Genomic DNA, 26395 nt, shown 5'->3' with positions numbered 1-26395 from the left:
CCCTGAATATTATTTATTGTGAGGTTCGGTGCGACTGAAGCACGCTGCTAGGAATGAGCCTTTGTTGTGGAAACTAGGTGCGGATGATCCCTACCTTGACTCCTCCCACCCTCAACCAGTATATATACAAGGACGGTTTTCTTGGAATTTCTCTCACTGGATACAGCTATCGTGCTGTGACGGTTCCACCTGAAGACGGAAGCTTGTGTTGCCTCCGAAACGTGGTGATTTTTATTTTATTTTTTTATTTTACTTTCATTAATTTAAAATTTTTTACCTACGTGACTTTACCGAAAAAACCTAAGAATATGAATCCTTGCAGTCACGAAAGCTTCAAATCTAGAATTCACAAAATGATGTCGTCTTTCGACGTGATCGCTCCACTGCTGGATGAATGTTCCTTTCACTGAATCCCTCCACCAGTCCCCATGCCCCCCCCCCCCTACCAACCCCCCCCCCCCCCCCTTGTCAGTGGCACTTCAGCTTTGCTCTGAAGTTTATTTATTAGGGGGGCCTTGAGTCACCTAATGCACCCCCCAAATCGAGGTGGAAAATCAGCCCCCCCACCCCCGTCCTTCCATCGGGCAGTAGATCGATCCACTCTGTAATACGATTTTTGTTAATGGGTAGTAAGTGTTATTTTCTAATTGTGTATGCCTCAAAAGTATAGAAAATGGCTATTGTATACCCCTCAACTTTGCTTTTGTGAACAGGACTTTACGTGAAGGAATGACACAAATGCACACCACGTTCTCTCATTGACATTAAGTACATTTCATAATATCAATGTCCTGGTCACAAAAGAAAAGTTTGTGGGGAATAACAGCCACTTTCTGTACTTTTGATACATAAGCAATTGGGAAATAATACTTACTACCCAGGAACAAAAACATTAAATTGTTACACAGTGTTATTAATGGAGGGCATGATTAACCTTGCTTTTGTGTCCTGGTAACAAAAGCAAAGTTTGTGGGGGATAATAATGGACACTTTCAGTACGTTTGAGAAATACACAATTAGACAATAACACTTACTACCCAGGAACAAAACATATATACATTTTTAGATTTAAAGCGTTCGTGCCTGCAGGGATTCATCTTCTTGGTTCTTTCGGTAAAGTCACGTAGAAGGAAAATAATTTTATTTTATTTTATTATTTTCCTTCTACGTGACTTTACCGAAAGAACCAAGAAGATATATACATTTGTGTTACACAGATCATCGCTGATGATGTCCGTGCACCCCGCATCTCTGTCTTTAGCTCAAGTGATACGCCGCTACGGATGGACTCGGCGCCGTCATGGAAATGTAGAGTTTGCGCGTCAGATTCGCGTTTTTGTTGTTGTATGGATTCCTGTGCCTTGTCAACTTTGTTCATCACGGTGTCCGCGTGTCTGTGTGTACACGTGTCAATGTGTCTGTGTGTCAATGTGTCCGTGTGTCAATGTGTCTGTGTGTCAATGTGTCTGTGTGTCAATGCGTCTGTGTGTCAATGCGTCTGTGTGTCAATGTGTCTGTGTGTCAATGTGTCTGTGTGTCAATGTGTCTGTGTGTCAATGTGTCCGTGTCAATGTGTCTGTGTGTCAATGCGTCTGTGTGTCAATGTGTCCGTGTGTCAATGTGTCTATGTGTCAATGTGTCTGTGTGTCAATGTGTCCGTGTCAATGTGTCTGTGTGTCAATGTGTCTGTGTGTCAATGTGTCTGTGTGTCAATGTGTCCGTGTCAATGTGTCTGTGTGTCAATGTGTCTGTGTGTCAATGTGTCCGCGTGTCAATGTGTCTGTGTGTCTGTGTGTCTGTGTGTCAATGCGTCTGTGTGTCAATGTGTCTGTGTGTCTGTGTGTCTGTGTGTCAATGTGTCTGTGTGTCAATGTGTCTGTGTGTCAATGTGTCTGTGTGTCAATGTGTCTGTGTGTCAATGTGTCTGTGTGTCAATGTGTCCGCGTGTCAATGTGTCTGCGTGTCAATATGTCTGTGTGTCAATGTGTCTGCGTGTCAATGTGTCTCTGTGTCAATGTGTCTGTGTGTCAATGTGTCTGTGTGTCAATGTGTCCGCGTGTCAATGTGTCTGTGTGTCAATGTGTCTGTGTGTCAATGTGTCTGTGTGTCAATGTGTCTGTGTGTCAATGTGTCTGTGTGTCAATGCGTTTGTGTGTCAATGTGTCCGTGTGTCAATGTGTCTGTGTGTCAATGTGTCTGTGTGTCAATGCGTTTGTGTGTCAATGTGTCCGTGTGTCAATGTGTCTGTGTGTCAATGTGTCTGTGTGTCAATGTGTCTGTGTGTCAATGTGTCTGTGTGTCAATGTGTCCGCGTGTCAATGTGTCTGTGTGTCAATGTGTCTGTGTGTCAATGTGTCTGTGTGTCAATGTGTCCGCGTGTCAATGTGTCTGTGTGTCAATGTGTCTGTGTGTCAATGTGTCTGTGTGTCAATGTGTCCGCGTGTCAATGTGTCTGTGTGTCAATGTGTCTGTGTGTCAATGTGTCTGTGTGTCAATGTGTCTGTGTGTCAATGTGTCTGCGTGTCAATGTGTCTGTGTGTCAATGTGTCTGCGTGTCAATGTGTCTGTGTGTCAATGTGTCCGCGTGTCAATGTGTCTGTGTGTCAATGTGTCCGCGTGTCAATGTGTCCGCGTGTCAATGTGTCTGTGTGTCAATGTGTCCGCGTGTCAATGTGTCTGTGTGCCAATATGTCTGTGTGTCAATGTGTCTGTGTGTCAATGTGTCTGTGTGTCAATGTGTCCGCGTGTCAATGTGTCCGTGTGTCAATGTGTCTGTGTGTCAATGTGTCTGTGTGTCAATGTGTCTGTGTGTCAATGTGTCTGTGTGTCAATGTGTCCGCGTGTCAATGTGTCTGTGTGTCAATGTGTCTGTGTGTCAATGTGTCTGTGTGTCAATGTGTCCGCGTGTCAATGTGTCTGTGTGTCAATGTGTCTGTGTGTCAATGTGTCTGTGTGTCAATGTGTCCGCGTGTCAATGTGTCTGTGTGTCAATGTGTCTGTGTGTCAATGTGTCTGTGTGTCAATGTGTCTGTGTGTCAATGTGTCTGCGTGTCAATGTGTCTGTGTGTCAATGTGTCTGCGTGTCAATGTGTCTGTGTGTCAATGTGTCCGCGTGTCAATGTGTCTGTGTGTCAATGTGTCCGCGTGTCAATGTGTCCGCGTGTCAATGTGTCTGTGTGTCAATGTGTCCGCGTGTCAATGTGTCTGTGTGCCAATATGTCTGTGTGTCAATGTGTCTGTGTGTCAATGTGTCTGTGTGTCAATGTGTCCGCGTGTCAATGTGTCAGCGTGTCAATGTGTCCGCGTGTCAATGTGTCTGTGTGTCAATGTGTCCGCGTGTCAATGTGTCTGTGTGTCAATGTGTCTGTGTGTCAATGTGTCTGTGTGTCAATGTGTCTGTGTGTCAATGTGTCTGTGTGTCAATGTGTCCGCGTGTCAATGTGTCTGTGTGTCAATGTGTCTGTGTGTCAATGTGTCTGTGTGTCAATGTGTCTGTGTGTCAATGTGTCCGCGTGTCAATGTGTCCGTGTGTCAATGTGTCTATGTGTCAATGTGTCTGTGTGTCAATGTGTCCGTGTCAATGTGTCTGTGTGTCAATGTGTCTGTGTGTCAATGTGTCTGTGTGTCAATGTGTCCGTGTCAATGTGTCTGTGTGTCAATGTGTCTGTGTGTCAATGTGTCCGCGTGTCAATGTGTCTGTGTGTCTGTGTGTCTGTGTGTCAATGCGTCTGTGTGTCAATGTGTCTGTGTGTCTGTGTGTCTGTGTGTCAATGTGTCTGTGTGTCAATGTGTCTGTGTGTCAATGTGTCTGTGTGTCAATGTGTCTGTGTGTCAATGTGTCTGTGTGTCAATGTGTCCGCGTGTCAATGTGTCTGCGTGTCAATATGTCTGTGTGTCAATGTGTCTGCGTGTCAATGTGTCTGTGTGTCAATGTGTCTGTGTGTCAATGTGTCTGTGTGTCAATGTGTCCGCGTGTCAATGTGTCTGTGTGTCAATGTGTCTGTGTGTCAATGTGTCTGTGTGTCAATGTGTCTGTGTGTCAATGTGTCTGTGTGTCAATGCGTTTGTGTGTCAATGTGTCCGTGTGTCAATGTGTCTGTGTGTCAATGTGTCTGTGTGTCAATGCGTTTGTGTGTCAATGTGTCCGTGTGTCAATGTGTCTGTGTGTCAATGTGTCTGTGTGTCAATGTGTCTGTGTGTCAATGTGTCTGTGTGTCAATGTGTCCGCGTGTCAATGTGTCTGTGTGTCAATGTGTCTGTGTGTCAATGTGTCTGTGTGTCAATGTGTCCGCGTGTCAATGTGTCTGTGTGTCAATGTGTCTGTGTGTCAATGTGTCTGTGTGTCAATGTGTCCGCGTGTCAATGTGTCTGTGTGTCAATGTGTCTGTGTGTCAATGTGTCTGTGTGTCAATGTGTCTGTGTGTCAATGTGTCTGCGTGTCAATGTGTCTGTGTGTCAATGTGTCTGCGTGTCAATGTGTCTGTGTGTCAATGTGTCCGCGTGTCAATGTGTCTGTGTGTCAATGTGTCCGCGTGTCAATGTGTCCGCGTGTCAATGTGTCTGTGTGTCAATGTGTCCGCGTGTCAATGTGTCTGTGTGCCAATATGTCTGTGTGTCAATGTGTCTGTGTGTCAATGTGTCTGTGTGTCAATGTGTCCGCGTGTCAATGTGTCCGTGTGTCAATGTGTCTGTGTGTCAATGTGTCTGTGTGTCAATGTGTCTGTGTGTCAATGTGTCTGTGTGTCAATGTGTCCGCGTGTCAATGTGTCTGTGTGTCAATGTGTCTGTGTGTCAATGTGTCTGTGTGTCAATGTGTCCGCGTGTCAATGTGTCTGTGTGTCAATGTGTCTGTGTGTCAATGTGTCTGTGTGTCAATGTGTCCGCGTGTCAATGTGTCTGTGTGTCAATGTGTCTGTGTGTCAATGTGTCTGTGTGTCAATGTGTCTGTGTGTCAATGTGTCTGCGTGTCAATGTGTCTGTGTGTCAATGTGTCTGCGTGTCAATGTGTCTGTGTGTCAATGTGTCCGCGTGTCAATGTGTCTGTGTGTCAATGTGTCCGCGTGTCAATGTGTCCGCGTGTCAATGTGTCTGTGTGTCAATGTGTCCGCGTGTCAATGTGTCTGTGTGCCAATATGTCTGTGTGTCAATGTGTCTGTGTGTCAATGTGTCTGTGTGTCAATGTGTCCGCGTGTCAATGTGTCAGCGTGTCAATGTGTCCGCGTGTCAATGTGTCTGTGTGTCAATGTGTCCGCGTGTCAATGTGTCTGTGTGTCAATGTGTCTGTGTGTCAATGTGTCTGTGTGTCAATGTGTCTGTGTGTCAATGTGTCTGTGTGTCAATGTGTCCGCGTGTCAATGTGTCTGTGTGTCAATGTGTCTGTGTGTCAATGTGTCTGTGTGTCAATGTGTCTGTGTGTCAATGTGTCCGCGTGTCAATGTGTCCGCGTGTCAATATGTCTGTGTGTCAATGTGTCCGTGTGTCAATGTGTCTGTGTGTCAATGTGTCTGTGTGTCAATGTGTCCGCGTGTCAATGTGTCCGCGTGTCAATGTGTCTGTGTGTCAATGTGTCTGTGTGTCAATGTGTCTGTGTGTCAGTGTCCGCGTGTCAATATGTCTGTGTGTCAATGTGTCCGCGTGTCAATGTGTCTGTGTGTCAATGTGTCCGCGTGTCAATGTGTCTGCATGTCTGTGATGTTCCCCGCGTTTCATTGCCCGTGTTTCCGGTGATAGATTTAAAGAGACCGCGACACACCTGGGCGGTGAGACCGCGCTCCTGTACAGGACGACGCGACCTGACTGTCATACCCACGAATAATCCCACCGACTCACTCGACGTACGTTTGCATGTGGAACTTCTTTCGCACCGTACGTGGCCATCTGTGCTAATGAGAGATACGGGATGATGATGATGATGAATGTTGGACTTATTTCACACTGTACGTAGCCAACCATGCTAATCGGAGGTACGGGATGATGATGATGATGATGTACGTTGAACTTCTTTCGCACCGTACGTGGCAAGCCGTGCTAAACGGAGGTGCGTGATGATGTATGTATGCATTGTCTGTTGTTGTAGCGTTCTGACCCCGTGCCCCTACGGGACATCTGTGAAAAAGAGCTTCACACCTCATCGGATTCCTCCAGTATAATTACAGATTCTGATGTTGAACTTTTTTCGCACCGTGATTAATCTGGAGAAACACGGGTCAACTTGGGTAATTCAGAAACAGAATCTTTATTTATCCTGGATGTGGAATCCAATGAGCTAGAAAAGCTATTTTTTTCACAAATTGTCCAGTAGGGGGCCACGAGGTCAGAAGGTTACAACAACAAACACAATACAGGAACACGATAGCAGTGCACAGTATAGGCAAGGTAAACAAATCACCACAAAATACATTTACAAATAAAACTAACTTATATTTTGTCATCTTGTCATGTAAAGCCCACTGAGCTATTCGCTACTTTTTCAGAGGCGGCCTGGCCACAAATGGTAGCTCAATAAAATGGGCTTAACCATCACGTGGGTATTTAGAGCAGCCCATAATGACTCTTAAAAACGTCACAGTTTTCCTCCTTAACATCCCCGTTCCCCAGTCTACATCCCCCGCGCTCTCTCAGTTCCCGCGATCATTAACGCGCAGATCCACCTCCAAAGGTCCCGCTCGGGTTTTTATTTAACTTTACAATTTTCTCCGCCATAAACCACCGGCGGAGGGACCGCACGGCGTTTTGCCCACATCGGTGAAACATTACCACCAGCGCCACCAGCAACCACCACGACCACCATCGGCACAACGAAAACGAATTGGCGGTGACCCGACGCTTTTCTCACGAGGCACGGGGGTCCGAGCCAAAGCCGTTTTCTTTGCGAGGACGCGTGAACGAAAACAAACAGACAAAAAATAACAATCGTCATCATCATCATCGCAAGCCGATTGGCGTCGTCTTTCGGCCAACGCCGTTAACAACAACCAACCCAACGCTGTCGAGCGATTTGTAAATCTCTGCCTCTGCCCGCTGTTGGATCTGGGAGTTCTCTTCATACCCCTCTACCCCCGAACCTGATGAGAACAAAATGCTTTGTCGACGTTCAGGTGCCGGTGGAGGCAGTCGATCAGGAGGCGACATGGTCATCCTTCGGCAGGTGAGTGCGCGTTTAGAATCAGCAGCAACATCATTATTTGGCTGCTGCTGCTGCTGCTGCTGCGATAAATGTCGACGTGGTGATGATGATGAGCCCACTTCGTTGGGCTATCACTTGTGTGTGGGCCAGGGTCCACTTCTGATAGAGAGCGATGTTATTGCTCAGTGGGTCTCTACTTGAGTTGGACTATCATTTGTGTGTGGGTCAGGTACCGCTTCTGATAGAGAGCGATGTTATTGATTAGTGGGTCTCTACTTCGTTGGGCTATCATTTGTGTGTGGGTCAGGTACGGCTTCTGAAAGAGAGCGATGTTATTGATTAGTGGGTCTCTACTTCGTTGGGCTATCATTTGTGTGTGGGTCAGGTACCACTTCTGAATGAGAGCGATGTTATTGATTAGTGGGTCTCTACTTAGTTGGGCTATCATTTGTGTGTGGGTCAGGTACCACTTCTGATAGAGAGCGATGTTATTGCTCAGTGGGTCTCTACTTAGTTGGGCTATCATTTGTGTGTGGGTCAGGTACGGCTTCTGAAAGAGAGCGATGTTATTGATTAGTGGGTCTCTACTTCGTTGGGCTATCATTTGTGTGTGGGTCAGGTACGGCTTCTGAAAGAGAGCGATGTTATTGATTAGTGGGTCTCTACTTAGTTGGGCTATCACTTGTGTGTGGGCCAGGGTCCACTTCTGATAGAGAGCGATGTTATTGCTCAGTGGGTCTCTACTTGAGTTGGACTATCATTTGTGTGTGGGTCAGGTACCACTTCTGATAGAGAGCGATGTTATTGCTCAGTGGGTCTCTACTTAGTTGGGCTATCATTTGTGTGTGGGTTAGGTACCACTTCTGAAAGAGAGCGATGTTATTGCTCAGTGGGTCTCTACTTAGTTCTTGGAAAAGAAGAACTATGTTATTACTCAACGGTTGCCATACCCGGTAAAATAAAAAAAGTCTTTATGGTTGAGTTTAATTAAATGTGTGCGGTTTCTCTGCTCATATCTCTGCACTGTTCGAGCAAAGTCCACCGTCTCGTTGTTTGGCCGACTATAGTCGTAGTAGGAATGATGATCAAGATAATTACGAACAAAGTTGGTAAAAAAAGTACGTAAATGTACTACGGATCTTTTTGTGCGGAGTTGCATTCAGCCTCTTTAAGGGCCCACGGCTTCGTGGCAGTTATTGATTGGTTGTTAATTTTGGTTGCCCAAACCCTCTGCTGTCGGTCGCGCCTGGCGGTTATTGGGGTCCTGCCTGGCGATTGTTGTTGGGTCGGACCTGGCAATTGTTTGGTCGGAAGTGGCGGTTGTTGCGGTCGGGCCTGGCGGTTGTTGGGGTCGCGCCTGGCGGTTGTCGGGGTCGAACCTGGCGGTTGTTGCGGTCGGGCCTGGCGGTTGTTGGAGTCGTGCCTGGCGGTTGTTGGGGTCGAACCTGGCGGTTGTTGGGGTCGACCTGACGGTTGTTGTTGGGTCGGACCTGGCAATTGTTTGGTCGAACCTGGCGGTTGTTGCGGTCGGACCTGGTGGTTGTTGGGGTCGATCCTGGCGGTTGTTGGTGTCGAGCCTGGCGGCTGTTGAGGTCGAACCTGGCGGTTGTTGGGGTCGCGCCTGGCGGTTGTTGGGGTCGAACCTGGCGGTTGTTGGGGTTGGGCCTGGCGGTTGTTGGGGTCGCGCCTGGCGATTGTTGGGGTCGAACCTGGCGGTTGTTGGGGTCGAACCTGGCGGTTGTTGGGGTCGAGCCTGGCGGTTGTTGGGGTCGAACCTGGCGGTTGTTGGGGTCGACCTGGTGGTTGTTGGGGTCGACCTGGTGGTTGTTGGGGTCGACCTGATGGTTGTTGGAGTCGACCTGGTGGTTGTTGGGGTCGAACCTGGCGGTTGTTGGGGTTGACCTGGTGGTTGTTGGGGTCGACCTGGTGGTTGTTGGGGTCGACCTGGTGGTTATTGGGGTCGACCTGGTGGTTGTTGGGGTCGAACCTGGCGGTTGTTGGGGTCGAGCCTGGCGGTTGTTGGGGTCGCGCCTGGCGGTTGTTGGGGTCGAACCTGGCGTTGTTGGGGTCGTACCTGGCGGTTGTTGGGGTCGGGCCTGGCGGTTGTTGGGGTCGAACCTGGCGGTTGTTGGGGTCGAACCTGGCGGTTGTTGGGGTCGAGCCTGGCGGTTGTTGGGGTCGGGCCTGGCGGTTGTTGGGGTCGAGCCTGGCGGTTGTTGGGGTCGAGCCTGGCGGTTGTTGGGGTCGAGCCTGGCGGTTGTTGGGGTCGCGCCTGGCGGTTGTTGGGGTCGAGCCTGGCGGTTGTTGGGGTCGAGCCTGGCGGTTGTTGGGGTCGAGCCTGGCGGTTGTTGGGGTCGAACCTGGCGGTTGTTGGGGTCGAACCTGGCGGTTGTTGGGGTCGCGCCTGGCGGTTGTTGGGGTCGAACCTGGCGGTTGTTGGGGTCGCACCTGGTGGTTGTTGGGGTCGAACCTGGTGGTTGTTGGGGTCGAACCTGGTGGTTGTTGGGGTCGAACCTGGCGGTTGTTGGGGTCGAACCTGGTGGTTGTTGGGGTCGAACCTGGTGGTTGTTGGGGTCGAACCTGGTGGTTGTTGGGGTCGAACCTGGCGGTTGTTGGGGTCGAGCCTGGCGGTTGTTGGGGTTGGGCCTGGCGGTTGTTGGGGTCAAACCTGGCGGTTGTTGGGGTCAAACCTGGCGGTTGTTGGGGTCGAACCTGGCGGTTGTTGGGGTCAAACCTGGCGGTTGTTGGGGTCGAACCTGGCGGTTGTTGGGGTCGAACCTGGCGGTTGTTGGAGTCGTGCCTGGCGGTTGTTGGGGTCGACCTGACGGTTGTTGTTGGGGTCGGACCTGGCAATTGTTTGGTCGAACCTGGCGGTTGTTGCGGTCGGACCTGGTGGTTGTTGGGGTCGAGCCTGGCGGTTGTTGAGGTCGAACCTGGCGGTTGTTGAGGTCGCGCCTGGCGGTTGTTGGGGTCGGGCCTGGCGGTTGTTGGGGTCGAGCCTGGTGGTTGTTGAGGTCGAACCTGGTGGTTGTTGGGGTCGCGCCTGGTGGTTGTTGAGGTCGAACCTGGCGGTTGTTGGGGTCGCGCCTGGCGGTTGTTGGGGTCGAACCTGGTAGTTGTTGGGGTCGAACCTGGCGGTTGTTGGGGTCGCGCCTGGCGGTTGTTGGGGTCGAGCCTGGTGGTTGTTGGGGTCGAACCTGGCGGTTGTTGGGGTCGCGCCTGGTGGTTGTTGAGGTCGAACCTGGCGGTTGTTGGGGTCGCGCCTGGCGGTTGTTGGGGTCGAACCTGGTAGTTGTTGGGGTCGAACCTGGTGGTTGTTGGGGTTGGGCCTGGCGATTGTTGGGGTCGAGCCTGGTGGTTGTTGAGGTCGAACCTGGCGGTTGTTGGGGTCGCGCCTGGCGGTTGTTGGGGTCGAACCTGGCGGTTGTTGGGGTCGAACCTGGCGGTTGTTGAGGTCGAACCTGGCGGTTGTTGGGGTCGAACCTGGCGGTTGTTGGGGTCGCGCCTGGCGGTTGTTGGGGTCGAACCTGGCGGTTGTTGGGGTCGAACCTGGTGGTTGTTGAGGTCGAACCTGGCGGTTGTTGGGGTCGAGCCTGGTGGTTGTTGAGGTCGAACCTGGCGGTTGTTGGGGTCGCGCCTGGCGGTTGTTGGGGTCGAACCTGGTAGTTGTTGGGGTCGAACCTGGTGGTTGTTGGGGTTGGGCCTGGCGATTGTTGGGGTCGAACCTGGCGGTTGTTGGGGTCGAGCCTGGTGGTTGTTGGGGTCGAACCTGGCGGTTGTTGGGGTCGACCTGGTGGTTGTTGGGGTCGACCTGGTGGTTGTTGGGGTCGACCTGATGGTTGTTGGTGTCGACCTGGTGGTTGTTGGGGTCGAACCTGGCGGTTGTTGGGGTTGACCTGGTGGTTGTTGGGGTCGACCTGGTGGTTGTTGGGGTCGACCTGGTGGTTGTTGGGGTCGAGCCTGGCGGTTGTTGGGGTCGCGTCTGGCGGTTGTTGGGGTCGAACCTGGCGGTTGTTGGGGTCGTACCTGGCGGTTGTTGGGGCCGGGCCTGGCGGTTGTTGGGGTCGAACCTGGCGGTTGTTGGGGTCGAACCTGGCGGTTGTTGGGGTCGAACCTGGCGGTTGTTGGGGTCGAGCCTGGCGGTTGTTGGGGTCGGGCCTGGCGGTTGTTGGGGTCGAGCCTGGCGGTTGTTGGGGTCGAGCCTGGCGGTTGTTGGGGTCGAGCCTGGCGGTTGTTGGGGTCGCGCCTGGCGGTTGTTGGGGTCGAACCTGGCGGTTGTTGGGGTCGAACCTGGTGGTTGTTGTGGTCGAACCTGGCGGTTGTTGTGGTCGAACCTGGCGGTTGTTGGGGTTGGGCCTGGGGGTTGTTGGGGTCAAACCTGGCGGTTGTTGGGGTCAAACCTGGCGGTTGTTGGGGTCGAACCTGGCGGTTGTTGGGGTCGAACCTGGCGGTTGTTGGGGTCGAACCTGGCGGTTGTTGGGGTCGAACCTGGCGGTTGTTGGGGTCGTACCTGGCGGTTGTTGGGGTCGAACCTGGCGGTTGTTGGGGTCGAACCTGGCGGTTGTTGGGGTCGTACCTGGTGGTTGTTGGGGTCGAACCTGGTGGTTGTTGGGGTTGGGCCTGGCGGTTGTTTGCCAAGTGCTGCGCTTGTAAAGTGTGCAGTGATCCCAGTGATCAGTTCAGATGTCACACGCCACTGACAAAGGCATAGATCCACCCCCGTATAGCTTGTTACAGGTTGTTGGGGGCAAGTGCTATTAGCAAGTAGCAGCACCTATGAAGGTCGGCAAGGTACACGAGAGGGTGGGTGACCCAACATTACGCCCGGCCATCTCTGTCTCCCCCAGTGGCGATATTTATACACCGCACCAGGTCCTCATTTGAGGCCGAGTCGACCTAGGGGTGGCCATGACCGGTTAAAATAATTGTCACCCGTGTTGCTCGGTCGTGAGCGGGAATCAATCTTGGGTTCGTCGGGTTCGCAGCGCAGCGCACTAACCGCTACACCAACGTTCCTCCAATCCTCCTCCACACGTGTCCCACCCATCACTACCTCTTTTTCCCGCCTGAAATTTTCTTACCCAATCCTACTCCTCCACCCTCCACACCACGTGTCCCACCCATCACTACCTCCTCCTCCTATTCCCAACCAGGACGTGTTCAGATATCCCTCGTCACTGACATTCGCCACTGCCTGGAATCAAATATCAGGTAGTTGCCGGTTCGAAGTGCAGTGCGATAACCACCGCTCCTCCCGAAACTGTCACCACCATGAAATAAATCACCTCGCAATTCTTATCTCCTGATGGAAATAAAATAATGACTCATATTCTTAGGTTTTTTTCGGTAAAGTCACGTAGGTAATTTTTTTTTCTAAATAAAAGTAAAATCAAAATGAAATAAAAATCACGACGTTTCGGAGGCAACACAAGCTTCCGTCTTCAGGTGGAACCGTCACAGCACGACAGCTGTATCAATGTTTTATCCTACAACATCAGAGTGCAGCGCCGCATTAAATACGCACTACAATGACAATAGTTTAAAGCGATTTGAAGCATGTTTTATTTTGGGGGGGGGTGGGTGGCAGAGCTTTGTGACGTTATATTTCAGGGGGTGTCTGACGTTTGGTGACGCCGTGTAACGAGGGGGGGGGGTCAAAAATCGTCCAAAATCGCGTGACGTCATTTATGGACGGCCCTTATCTCTTTTTTTGTGTAACCAGGAGACAAACTCGATAGAGAGAGAGAGAGAGAAAGTCAGGGGTTAAAATAGTCACCAGGCTCACAGAAATGTGCAAAAAAAACCAATATGAAGTGAATTTGAAATCGGCGAAAAAATAGCAACAGCTGCTGCTGCGTCATCGATGTCGTCACAGCGTGAACCCGATGGCTGTTACCGTGAGTCACGTGCCTGCCACAGTCTGCCAAAGACCTCGAAAACATATTCGGTTGGCAAATGAATCCTTGAATGTCGTCGTCGTCGCCATCACCGTCGTCACGACTCCGAAGATGAAACTATTCGGTGACAAATGAATGCCTGATTGTCGTAACCATCATCATCATCAACAGCGTCATGTCTCCGACAATGAAAATATTTAGTGGCAAATTAATCCACGATTTTCGTCATCATGATCATCAACAACGTCATGTCTCCGACAATCAGAATATTCAGTGGCAAAACGAATCCACGATTTTCGCCATCATCAACCGCACGTCTCCGACAATGAAGGGGTCACAAGACGGACGGAACGAGGAAGTCGGGGGAGAGGGGGGGGGGGTGAGCACACGGGGGTGCTGGTGACGACCGAATTGAGGATGGATCGATTTAACCACCCGTACAGCCGTTACGCAAATTGGCAGTTCCACCGCAGGACGGCAAACACGACTTTTGTGGGCAGCCGGCTATCGTGACCGCTGCCAACTCCACGTTAACCACGAGATGGAGGCCAGAACCTGGTTGACGAACCTTTGTACCCAGCTGGCTTTTGACCAACTGGGCCCATTGTCAGAATCAGAATATTGATTTGCACTGGAGAAATCCGAAGAGCTATGCACAGATGTCCCAGTAGATTCACAGATGTCTCAATAGTGTCACAGATGTTCCAGTAGTGTCACATATGTCCTGGTAGCTTCACAGATGTCCAGTAGTTTCACAGATGTCCCGGTAGTTTCACAGATGTCCCGGTTTCACAGATGTCCTAGTAGTTTCACAGATGTCCCAGTAGTTTTACAGATGTCCAGTAATTTCACAGATGTCCCGTTAGTTTCAGAGATTTCCTAGTAGTTTCACAGATGTTCATTAGTTTCACAGATGTCCTAGTAGTTTCACAGATGTCCCAGTAGTTTCACAGATGTCCCAGTAGTTTCACAGATGTCCAGTAGTTTCACAGATGTCGCAATAGTTTCACAGATGTCCCGGTAGTTTCACAGATGTCCCAGTAGTTTCACAGATGTCCTAGTAGTTTCACAGATGTCGCAATAGTTTTACAGATGTCCCGGTAGTTTCACAGATGTCCCAGTAGTTTCACAGATGTCTCAATAGTTTCACAGATGTCGCAATAGTTTTACAGATGTCCAGTAGTTTCACAGATGTCCCAGTAGTTTCACAGATGTCGCAATAGTTTTACAGATGTCCCGGTAGTTTCACAGATGTCCTAGTAGTTTTACAGATCGCTCAGTAGTTTCACAGATGTCGTCCTGTCACACGCCGTGCCCTTTCACCCCACGCTCAAGAGCCTCGCTTTCTCCGATTGGCTCTGCCGCCTGGCTTAACGCTCAGAAGTTACTCATTTGAAGATTCGTAATGATTCCTAAATGATTGGTGGTTGTATTTACGACTGCATGGGCTTAAGACGAGCGCTTTCAAAGAAATAAAGGTTGGTTTTCTAATTATTATTTTTAAGTACGGCCACGATGCTTTGGGTTAGGTGTGCCAAGGTGGCTGTGAGATGTTAACTACCTCGCCTGGTGTGCAGGAGGCCGTGGGTTCGATCACGACCCTGACGCCTGCTGCTGTATATTTGGAGTTTGCGTGTCTCTCTCTCCGTGGGCGCGTAGATTTTTCTCCGGGCGTGGAATTGCAACGCATAGGTCAATTGCCTTTGTGACTTAAAAGTGGGAAATAAGACTCCAGATCAGGAATGTAAAGAAAAAGTAATCTTTGACCCTTCCGCCTCTGACTCCGTGACATGTCGTAAATACTTAGTGGGGGTAGGGCAGTGGTCGTGGGGCACGTAAATCTACCGCACTATGAACCCGGAGTTGGCCTGAGCTCGAACTCCGGCCCTGGCTTACGACAAACGTGAGCAATTGTCTGAGCCGGTGGTCCCAGCGAGCGAAGCTTAAGATTGAGTCAACCCTGACCCTTAACGAACACCTCATGAATTAAACCTAAAAAAAAAACTTTACTGATTTAACACACAAATAAATCAACCTTAACTGATAAAACCCTTGACAGGTACAATTTAATATAATCCTGAACAGACACATTCCTAAACAGATAAAACTGAACACAAGCCCTTGAATAAAACTGATTTTAAAAAACCCTTAACAGGAAACAACTGAATGTAGACCCTTAACAAATACGATTCTTCAAAGGCATTATACTTGAAGGCGACTACAACAACATGAAAGGCACGTGTTAGACACAGACGGGTTATAGCACAATTGGCTACGTTACGGTGCGAAGTTCAACATATATGCATAGATACCCATAGACTCACACAGATACCCATAGACTCATCACACAGAGACCCATATATTCTTTAAGAGACCCATAGACTCACACTGAGACCCATTGACTCGCACAGAGACCCGAGACTCACACAGAGATCCATAGATTCACACAGAGATCCATCGATTCACACAGAGACCCATAGACTCACACATAGACCCATAGCCTCACACAGAGACATAGACTCACACAGAGACATAGTGTAGTGTATAGCAGCAAACCTGTCAACTCCTTATCAGTGCCCTACCTTACTACAGACGAATTCAGACCTTATTGGTCACCCCGTGCACTTCTAAATCTCAACGTTCATCCTACAAAGTCCCATCACAAGGGAGAAACACAAATAGACAACATTTGTTTGTGCCCGTATTGAAACGGCTGTATGCCGTATGGACCTGAAAACTCAATTTTCCCTGTATACAAGAATACGGGCTAAACCGCATGGGTTGACGGTGTATGTGCTCTGTAAGGCCCAGTCTCAATGTTCATCACCATCATCATCACCACCACCACGACCCATGGGGCAGCTAAGCCCGTCGTAGGGGGGGGGTTCATGTCACGTGTTGTTCCCTCGCTCATGTGCCAAGTCGTGGCCACAATCCTTGTGGCTCCAAATCTCTCACGATGATGTCTTGTTCTTGGTCAAGCCTGCCACGCTCTTGTTAGCTTTTCCTCTCCTTCCGGGTTCCTTCCATTTCATCGGAACAACAACGACGACAACGACGGCACACTTTAACTTTTAACAGTTTGATACTCCGGATTTGAAGCTTTCGTGACTGCAAGGAATCATCTTCTTAGGTTTTTTCGGTAAAGTCACGTAGAAAGTAAAATAAAATAAAAACAAAATCACGACGTTTTGTTTTGCCTCCGAAACGTCGTGATTTTGTTTTTAGTTTGATACTCTTTGGTTCTTTCGGTAAAGTCACGTAGGTAGAAAATAAAATTAAATCGCGACGTTTCGATCGCAACACCCACCTTTTCTACCTACGTGACTTTACCGAAAGAACCAAAGAGTATCAAACTAAAAACAAAATCACGACGTTTCGGAGGCAACACAAAACGTCGTGATTTTGTTTTTATTTTATTTTACTTTCTACGTGACTTTACCGAAAAAACCTAAGAAGATGATTCCTTGCAGTCACGAAAGCTTCAAATCCGGAGTATCAAACTGTTAAAAGTTAAAGTGTGTCGTCGTTGTCGTTGTTTTAACAGTTTGACTCAATATGCAGCAAAGAACATGTTTTAAATTAAACTGTTTGTTGTTTGTTGTCGTTTGTTGTGTTTGTTGTTGTCTGCTGTGTATTTGTTATTGTCGTTGTTTGTTATGCGTTTGTTGTTGTGTTTGTTGATGGGTTTGTTGTTGATTTTCGTTTGTTGTTTGTTGTTGTTTGTTGGGCGTTTGTTGTTGTGTTTGTTGCTGTGTGTGTTGTGTTTGTTGATGGGTTTGTTGTTGAATTTCGTTTGTTGTTTGTTGTTGTTTGTTGGGCGTTTGTTGATCTGTTTGTTGTTGTGTTTGTGTTTGTTGTTGCGTGTTGTTGTTTGTTGTCGTTGTTTGCTTGTTTGTTGCTGTGTGGCCAGGGCGACCATGTCTTCCTGGACGTGGAGAATCCCGGGGAGTTTGCGGTCCCCACCGGAGCCGTTGTCAAACTCTCCGACTCCGGCAAAGTTCTGCTGCTGGATGACGAAGGCACCGTGAGTGGCGTGTCCGTCTGCCCGAATCACTGCCGTCCGCGTGTCCGTCTGCTTGTAGGGCTGTGTGTCTGCTTGTCTGTCTGTGTGTTTATCTGCCGAATTTTCCAATCTGTTTGCCGGTCTGCTTGTCTGTTTGCCTCCCTGTCTGTCTGCTGTTGAGTCTGTCTGCATTATTGATTGTTGTCGTCTCCTTCTGTCCGTCCATCTATGTGTCTGTTTGTCGTTGTCTCTGTTTGTCTGTCTGTATCGATGTCTATTTCTGTGTGCTGTAGAAGCCGGCCAGTTTGCTGGTAGTGGTGATGGTGTGCTTGCTGATGAGCTACGCGTTGTAGAAACCGGCCAGTTAGCTGGTAGTGGTGATGGTGTGCTTGCTGATGAGCTACGCGTTGTAGAAGCCGGGCAGTTTGCTGGTAGTGGTGATGGTGTGCTTGCTGATGAGCTACGCGTTGTAGAAACCGGCCAGTTTGCTGGTAGTGGTGATGGTGTGCTTGCTGATGAGCTACGCGTTGTAGAAACCGGGCAGTTTGCTGGTAGTGGTGATGGTGTGCTTGCTGATGAGCTACGCGTTGTAGAAACCGGCTAGTTTGCTGGTAGTGGTGATGGTGTGCTTGCTGATGAGCTACGCGTTGTAGAAGCCGGGCAGTTTGCTGGTAGTGGTGATGGTGTGCTTGCTGATGAGCTACGCATTGTAGAAACCGGCCAGTTAGCTGGTAGTGGTGATGGTGTGCTTGCTGATGAGCTACGCGTTGTAGAAGCCGGGCAGTTTGCTGGTAGTGGTGATGGTGTGCTTGCTGATGAGCTACGCGTTGTAGAAGCCGGGCAGTTTGCTGGTAGTGGTGATGGTGTGCTTGCTGATGAGCTACGCGTTGTAGAAGCCGGGCAGTTTGCTGGTAGTGGTGATGGTGTGCTTGCTGATGAGCTACGCGTTGTAGAAGCCGGGCAGTTTGCTGGTAGTGGTGATGGTGTGCTTGCTGATGAGCTACGCGTTGTAGAAGCCGGGCAGTTTGCTGGTAGTGGTGATGGTGTGCTTGCTGATGAGCTACGCGTTGTAGAAGCCGGGCAGTTAGCTGGTAGTGGTGATGGTGTGCTTGCTGATGAGCTACGCGTTGTAGAAGCCGGGCAGTTTGCTGGTAGTGGTGATGGTGTGCTTGCTGATGAGCTACGCGTTGTAGAAGCCGGCCAGTTTGCTGGTAGTGGTGATGGTGTGCTTGCTGATGAGCTACGCGTTGTAGAAGCCGGGCAGTTTGCTGGTAGTGGTGATGGTGTGCTTGCTGATGAGCTGTGTGTTGTAGAAACCGGCCAGTTTGCTGGTAGTGGTGATGGTGTGCTTGCTGATGAGCTACGCGTTGTAGAAGCCGGGCAGTTTGCTGCTAGTGGTGATGGTGTGCTTGCTGATGAGCTACGCGTTGTAGAAGCCGGGCAGTTTGCTGGTAGTGGTGATGGTGTGCTTGCTGATGAGCTACGCGTTGTAGAAGCCGGGCAGTTTGCCGGTAGTGGTGATGGTGTGCTTGCTGATGAGCTACGCGTTGTAGAAGCCGGGCAGTTTGCCGGTAGTGGTGATGGTGTGCTTGCTGATGAGCTACGCGTTGTAGAAGCCGGGCAGTTTGCTGGTAGTGGTGATGGTGTGCTTGCTGATGAGCTGTGTGTTGTAGAAACCGGCCAGTTTGCTGGTAGTGGTGATGGTGTGCTTGCTGATGAGCTACGCGTTGTAGAAGCCGGCCAGTTTGCCGATCGGCTGTTTGCACGCCACTCGTCGCACCCGCGCCATTTCGGCACCGAAGATCTCCCTTGTAGGCTGTCAACACCGACACCGCTGCGGCCACCGTCACCACCGTCACCACCGTCACCACCGTCACCACCGTCACCGCCGTCACCACCGTCACCACCTTCACCACCGTCACCACCGTCACCGCTGTCGCCACCGACACCGCTGCGGCCACCGTCACCACCGTCACCACCGTCACCACCGTCACCGCCGTCACCACCGTCACCACCGTCACCACCGTCACCGCTGTCGCCACCGACACCGCTGCGGCCACCGTCACCAACGCTGTCACCGCTGTCGTTGACGTCGTCGTGTCGATGCTGTCACCGCTGTGGCCGCGTCCCCAATGTGCTGCAGGAGCACTGGGTGACTCCGGCCAACGAGGGCCTCATCCGGCTGATGCACCCCACGTCGGTGACGGGCGTGGAGGACATGATCCGCCTGGGGGACCTGCACGAGGCGGGAATCCTTCGCAACCTGCTCACGCGATACCGGGAGGACCTCATATACGTGGGTGCACGCGCACACGTGTGCACACAGCGTACACTGAGCGTACACGCGCACGTACGCACGCGCACTCTGTGTGTGTCCGTGTGTACACCCATACGCACGCACGCGTGTATTCACACGTGCACCAAGCGTGTGTACGCACATACACACGCACTCAGTGTACGTGCGCGTATGGGTGTACATACAAACTAAGACAAAGTTCCCCCGTATAGCCTTAACAGACCGTTGGGACAAGTGCTGTTAGTAAGCACCTATGGCACACGAGGAGGTGGGTGGCCAGCCCCACGCCCGGCCGCCTTTGTTTCCCAAGTGTACACACATTCACACACGTACACTGTTTCTAATTGTGGAGAGAGAGAGAGACACGCAAACTCCAAATATACAGCAGCAGGCGTCAGGGTCGGGAACGAACCCACGACCTCCTGCACACCAGGCGAGGGTGGTAACATTTCTTAACCACCGTGATGATGCTGAGAGAGAGACGCAAACTCCAAGTATACAGTCGGCGTCAGAGTCGGGATCGAACCCACGACCTCCTGCATACCAGGCGAGGGAGTTAACATCTCCTAGTCACTATGATGATAAGAGAGAGAGACACACAAATTCTATTTTATAAAGCAGGCGTCAGAGTCGGGAACGAACCCACGACCTCCTGCATACCAGGCGAGGGAGTTAACATCTCCTAGCCACCTCGTTGATAAGAGAGAGAGACACGCAAACTCCAAATATACAGCAGCAGGCGTCAGGGTCGCGATCGAACCCACGACCTCCTGCATACCAGGCGAGGTAGTTAACATCACGCCACCGTGCCCATAGCTCCCAGTGCCATTCCCGTGGCAACACCCGCTGTCGCTGTGGGGCGCGCGTGCAGACGTACACGGGCTCCATCCTGGTCGCCGTGAACCCCTACAAGACGCTGAACGTCTACTCGCCCGAGGCGATCCAGCAGTACCGTGGGCGCAAGGTGGGCGAGCTGCCGCCACACATCTTCGCGCTCGCCGACAACGCCCACTTCAACATGCGCCGCAACGAGCGCAACCAGTGCTGCATCATCAGGTGAGAGGGTAGGCAGTCACGTGGCAAGGGGTGGGGGTGGGGGGAGGGAGGGGGCAATCCGATGAGCTGTGAAGCTCTTTTGGAGGCTGTAAGTATGAGGTTTGTGACGTGGGGGGCACAGTTGGAGCATTTGTCGATACCTAGATCCAGATGGTGATGAGACCTCGATCCAGATGGTGATGAGACCTCGATCCAGATGGTGATGAAACCTCGATCCAGATGGTCATGAGGCCTCGATCCAGATGGTGATGAGACTTATATCCAGATGGTCCTGAGACCTCGATCCAGATGGTTCTGAGACCGGGCTGGCAGAGGTCGCAAACGGGTTTTGATTCCTTACCCGTACCCGTACCCGGCCGCACCAGGGTCACAAACGGGTACCCAGGTATCGGGTAGGGTACAGGTATCGGGTACCCGATTGTAACCTCTGGGATGAAGCCATGTTGCAGGCGCAGGTGGGTTGATTCTAGGAACTTGAATTGTGAGAAGAGACAAGACGTTGGGAAATGAGTGACAAACGGTGACTCACCAGTGACTCACGGCATTCTCACTCATTGGTTGGGGTGAGTCACGTGCGGCTACCCGTACCCGTACCCGGCCGCACCAGGGTCGCAAACGGCTAGCCGGGTATCGGGTAGGGTACGGGTATCGGGTACCCGCTTGCGACCTCTGCTGGATGGCCACCAGATCTTGGAGAGTGGCCACGCGACCGTAAGACCTCCTGAAGATCAGATGTCGCAAGGAAGAAATGAAGCAAGCAACGGCGAGGGTGGGACGCGATCTCAATGGCATTTTGACCTCTCGGCTCCTGACCGTGACCTCCCGACCCTGCCCTGCCCACAGCGGGGAGTCCGGCGCTGGCAAGACGGAGAGCACCAAGCTCATCCTGCAGTTCCTGGCGGCCGTGAGCGGTCAGCACTCCTGGGTGGAGCAGCAGATCCTGGAGGCGAACCCCATCCTCGAAGGTGCGCGGCTCCGGAGCCAAGCGCGCCTGCGGGCTCTCGCGCTTAAGTGATTCAGTGAAGCGGGCGAATTCTCAGAGGGCGGCGAGTAAAGAGTGCGATGGAGGCCCCCCCCCAGGGTCACATACATGAGCTCAGATCCGAACAAACGTGAGCTAGGTCAGGGGGCCGGCAACCTGCCGCCTCCGGTGACGCAAGCGGCTCTTTGCGGACTGCTTCGTGAACGCGTAAATATATAAATGTGTCATTAAAGCCCGCCACCACCCGGCACAGCCAACTAGTAAGGGTTGTCACGTAAACAGAACGTGCCAATTCGTCACTAGTACAGCACGCCGGTGTGTTGGAGAGCCAAGCCACAACTTTTACAGTCTGTTATGGATGATATTGGTCAGGAAAGCCTACGTGTAAAATTGCTTCATGAACGTAATGTATGGATGTAGGTAAGTAAGAACATTTGATATTACGCACTCTTATGAGTCCAGTCCATCACGGATGCGCACTGATCACACATTGAAGTAGGCTCTCTGAAACAACAACAACGACAACAACTCAGGGATGGACTTCTCGAACGTGAGCTGGTAACGTGTTCCAGGTCTTTGGGCCGGAGACCCCGAAAACTGTGCTGGCCGTATCGCACGCGAGGTTCGCACGCTGCCGGCCTGATTAATACCGGCGGGTGGCGTAATAACCGCGACAATCATTCCACGCGTCGTCATCACCGCCTCATTTTTACACATATCCCATCCGCTCATGTCGTGTCATCTCACCAACCGTCTTGTACCGTGGTTAGTTCACCGTACAGCGCCTTGGCTAAGGCGCTATATGAACGTACGATACGATAATAATAATGATGATAACATGAAAATGATAACCACGTGCCGCCTGCTGCGCCGCAGCCTTCGGCAACGCCAAGACGATCCGGAACGACAACTCGAGCCGCTTCGGGAAGTACGTGGAGATTCACTTCAACGAGAAAAGCGTCATCGAGGGAGCACGCATCGAGCAGTACCTCCTGGAGAAGACGCGCGTGTGTGGGCAGGTACCCATCGCCGTCAGTGTCATCATCAACATCGTCGTCAACGTCGTCATCGTCGTCATCGTCGCCATCATCATCATTGTCATCATCATCATTATCAAAGTCATCATATTATGATGATCATCATCAGACAATTTTTTCATACCGGAGGAATCCGATGAGCTGTGAAGCTATTTTTGTTCCACAGATGTCCAGTGAATGGATGGAGAAAGGCGGACATAGGGCCCCCTCATTTCTAACCTAGCACCAGGGCCCAGGTCCAACCGTGCTACTCCACCCTCCAAAAAAACCCCCTCTACTTTGTATCCGACAGTGGAGGCTCGTAATATTTCCACGAGGTGGGGCTGTTGTGAGTGACCTCTGAAAAGATGATCGTGCTATTGGCCTTCCCGCGACAGTGATACAACTGTCTTATCTAACAATGGCAGGCATCTTCTTGGTTCTTTCGGTAAAGTCACGTAGAAGGGAAATAATAAAATAATAAAAATAAAACATAATAAAATACAATTCTCACGACGTATCGGCCACAACGCAAGCAGCCGTCCTCAGGTGAAGAACAGGGCTGTCGGAAAGACAGCGTCTGAATGAACCTACGAATGAACCAACGGAAGGCATTTATAAACAATACGAAACAAAACAACAAAGCACTCAAACGCTGTTCCCGTGACGCTCAAGTCCACACGACACAACCCCATAGACACCGCCAAAAGACTCGACGACAATTAAAAATCAGCTGACACGACTCTAGAAATAAGCCACGGCAACCAAGGCACCACATCCTGCACAATAACAGCCACACGCCGTCGTAAACCCGCCTACACAATATGCTTTCGTTGATATGTGTTCACTGGCGACATGAATACAATGCGCACAGGCCGACTTTTTTTACTCCACTTTTCACGAGCACTCGTTTTGTTTTGTGGTTACTGTTTGTCTCGCGACATTATTCGGATACTGTCCGATGCTCTCCGAACAATGTCGTTGAGGCAAACAGTGACCACATTATTCGGATACTGTCACAAAAAAAAAACCCGGCTGATAATTATTGGCTGATAGGATCGCAGAGCTTGGGCAATTGTTGTCACCGGCTGATTCTGGACCCTCTGGGTCATCCTCTCTCTCTCTGAGTCGTCCTCTGTCCGAATAACGTCGGGGGGAGGAGGGGATTGGTGGGGGTGCGGCACTTTCTCCGACTCCCACCCTTTTATATTTCCCCACGCAACAACGCAGGCCGAGCAGGAGCGCAACTACCACATCTTCTACTGCCTACTGCTCGGCTCGAGCGACGAACAAAAGAAGAGACTGGGCCTCGGGAAGCCGGCGGACTACGCCTTCCTCACCACGGTGACCTCCAGCGCCTCGGACTTTTTGCCGACGCGTTGCCACGGATAAGCAGGGGGGGGGGGAAGGGGGGGCAGCCTTAAGTAACGCGCTTGACGATGACGACCTTGATCCAGATAGTGAAGGTACCTCGATCCAGATGGTTAAGAGACCTCGATCCAGATGGCGATGAGATCTCGATCCAGATGGTGATGAGACCTCGATCCAGATGGTGATGAGACCACGATCCAGATGGTGATGAGACCTCGATCCAGATGGCGATGAGATCTCGATCCAGATGGTGATGAGACCTCGATCCAGATGGTGATGAGACCACGATCCAGATGGTGATGAGACCTCGATCCAGATGGCGATGAGATCTCGATCCAGATGGTGATGAGACCTCGATCCAGATGGTGATGAGACCACGATCCAGATGGTGATGAGACCTCGATCCAGATGGCGATGAGATCTAGATCCAGATGGTGATGAGACCTCGATCCAGATGGTTAAGAGACCTCGATCCAGATAGTGATGAGATCTCGATCCAGATGGTGATGAGACCTCGATCCAGATGGCAATGAGATCTAGATCCAGATGGTGATGAGACCTCGATCCAGATGGTGATGAGACCTCGATCCAGATGGTGATGAGACCTCGATCCAGATGGTGATGAGACCTCGATCCAGATGGTGATGAGACCACGATCCAGATGGTGATGAGACCTCGATCCAGACGGCGATGAGATCTAGATCCAGATGGTGATGAGACCTCGATCCAGATGGTTAAGAGACCTCGATCCAGATAGTGATGAGACCTCGATCCAGATGGTGATGAGACCTAGATCCAGATGGTGATGAGACCTCGATCTGGCACGTACGTTGGACTTCTACCGCGCCGTGCGTGGCCGACCGTGCAGCTGCGAGGGTTGGTGGATCGCTGCAGCACAGGAACTCCCTTCCCGTGGGTAGGCGTCGAGGAGGAGGATGAGCCGCAACCCTGGCGCTGCCAGGAGGCGGCAGTGCAGCAATGATGTGGACTGTTCCACCTGCGGAGGATAGAGCGTTTCCCCCTCGCACACGCGCGAGCTGTCTCCGGACGCTCTGGTTTTTGTCCCGCGTGTGAACGCTCGTCATGCATCCACGTTAAATTTATTTAGGGCTGTACGTAGCCAACCGTGCTAATCGGTGGTGTTAGGGAAGGACAACAAAATAAACACAAAAAAGCCGGCCTGATAAATTGGCTGATGGCACCTTAACATATATTGAGGACCGCTGAGTTTGGGAAATTGTCACCGGCTCATCGCGTGGGTGACTTTCTGATCATCCGTGGTTCCTTCTCCTGGAGCCTCTCGGCCGTCTTCTCTCTCTCTCTGAATCGTCCGCTCTCTCTCTCTGAGTTGTCCTCTCTCTCTCTGAGTCGCCCTCTCTCTCTCTGAGTCGTCCTCTCTCTCTGAGTCGTTCTCTCTCTCTCTCTGAGTCGTCTTTTCTCTCTCTGAGTTGTCCTCTTTCTCTCTCAAATCGTCCTCTCTCTCTGAGTCGTCCTCTCTCTCTCTCTGAGTCGTTCCCTCTCTCTGTGTCATCTTCTCTCTCAAATCGTCCTGTCTCTCGCTCTCTCTCTTCGCGTGCCACTAAAACAAAAAGAAACATTGCCAGCCGACAAATATTTATATTTATTTTCTTCCCCCGTGCCGTGACCGTCGCTGCGGTGTCCCCACGCTCGCCGCTGCAGGGCAACTGCACGCGCTGCGATGGGCGCGACGACCTCAAGGATTTTGCGAGCATCCGCTCCGCGATGAAGGTGCTCGCCTTCTCCGAGACTGAGTACCTGGACATCTCCAAGATGCTGGCGAGCATCCTGCACCTGGGGAACCTCAAGCTAGAAGGTGCGGGCGATAAATCGCCTTGGCAGCAGGTCTACAGGAGGTCGTGGGTTCAACCCCGACCCTGACGACGTCTGCTGCTGTATATTTAGAGTTTGCGTGTCTCTCTCTCACCATCATCACGGTGGCTAGGAGATGTTAACTACCTCGCCTGGTATACAGGAGGTCGTGGTTTCGATCCCGACCCTGACGACGCCTGCTGCTGTATATTTGGAGCATGTGTATCTCTCTCATCATCATCACGGTGGCTCGGAGATGTTAACTACCTCGCCTGGTATACAGGAGGTCGTGGTTTCGATCCGGACCCTGACGATACTTGCTGCTGTATATTTGGAGTTTGTGTGTCTCTCTCTCCCCGTGGTCGAGTGGATTTTTCTCTGGTTTTCCCCTCCACATTTAGAATTAACGTCACACGCGTTGAGAGTATTTGGCTGGTATACAACTTCCACGTGATGATGATGATGATGAGCCCAATTCGTTGAGCTATCATTTGTGATAGCCAGGTCGCTTCTGAAAAAGAGCCATATGGCTGTGTGAGGCCTCACCTCGTAAAAGAAAAATAGTTTCCAATGAGTTTCACTTCAAATCTTGACTTAAAGCATTTCGTGACTGCAGGAATTCATATATTAAAAAAATTCACGTGGGATGGACTTTTTATTTATTTTTTACAATAATGTCTAATGGTGTATTGTATTACATTGCTCTGTTTTTACTTTTTTACCATTTCTTGTTTCATTGTATGTAATTGCGACGTTAAGATCACAACACAAGTGATCGTCATCAGGTTGTTGTTGTGATTGATACGTCGTAGTTT

The 26395-nt window shown here is 51.0% G+C and overlaps 1 protein-coding gene across 3 annotated transcripts in view; it reads left to right on the top strand.

Moving 5' to 3' along the window:
- The window catches only part of MYO7A (myosin VIIA), an 87228-nt gene that overhangs the window by 2628 nt on the left and 58205 nt on the right, over window positions 1–26395 (top strand). Inside the window, exons 1-9 of one of the 3 annotated variants that reach the window (XM_078616746.1) lie at window positions 5709–5834; window positions 7098–7147; window positions 16937–17050; window positions 19173–19325; window positions 20197–20381; window positions 21225–21346; window positions 22240–22382; window positions 23610–23723; window positions 25431–25584. In XM_078616746.1, the coding sequence (XP_078472872.1) occupies window positions 7130–7147; window positions 16937–17050; window positions 19173–19325; window positions 20197–20381; window positions 21225–21346; window positions 22240–22382; window positions 23610–23723; window positions 25431–25584 (1003 nt within the window). In that variant the 5' untranslated portion in view covers window positions 5709–5834; window positions 7098–7129. Of the gene's footprint in view, window positions 1–5708; window positions 5835–6013; window positions 7148–16936; window positions 17051–19172; window positions 19326–20196; window positions 20382–21224; window positions 21347–22239; window positions 22383–23609; window positions 23724–25430; window positions 25585–26395 lie in introns of those variants that run through there. The other 2 variants (XM_078616745.1, XM_078616747.1) reach the window with 2 other exon arrangements.

The sequence above is a fragment of the Lampetra planeri genome, chromosome 51 (genome assembly GCF_965212315.1).
Source record: "Lampetra planeri chromosome 51, kcLamPlan1.2.h2, whole genome shotgun sequence".
Classification (NCBI taxonomy): Eukaryota; Metazoa; Chordata; class Hyperoartia; order Petromyzontiformes; family Petromyzontidae; genus Lampetra; species Lampetra planeri.
The sequence above is the reverse complement of the archived record's forward strand: the minus strand, read 5'-3'. Positions and strand labels throughout refer to the sequence as shown.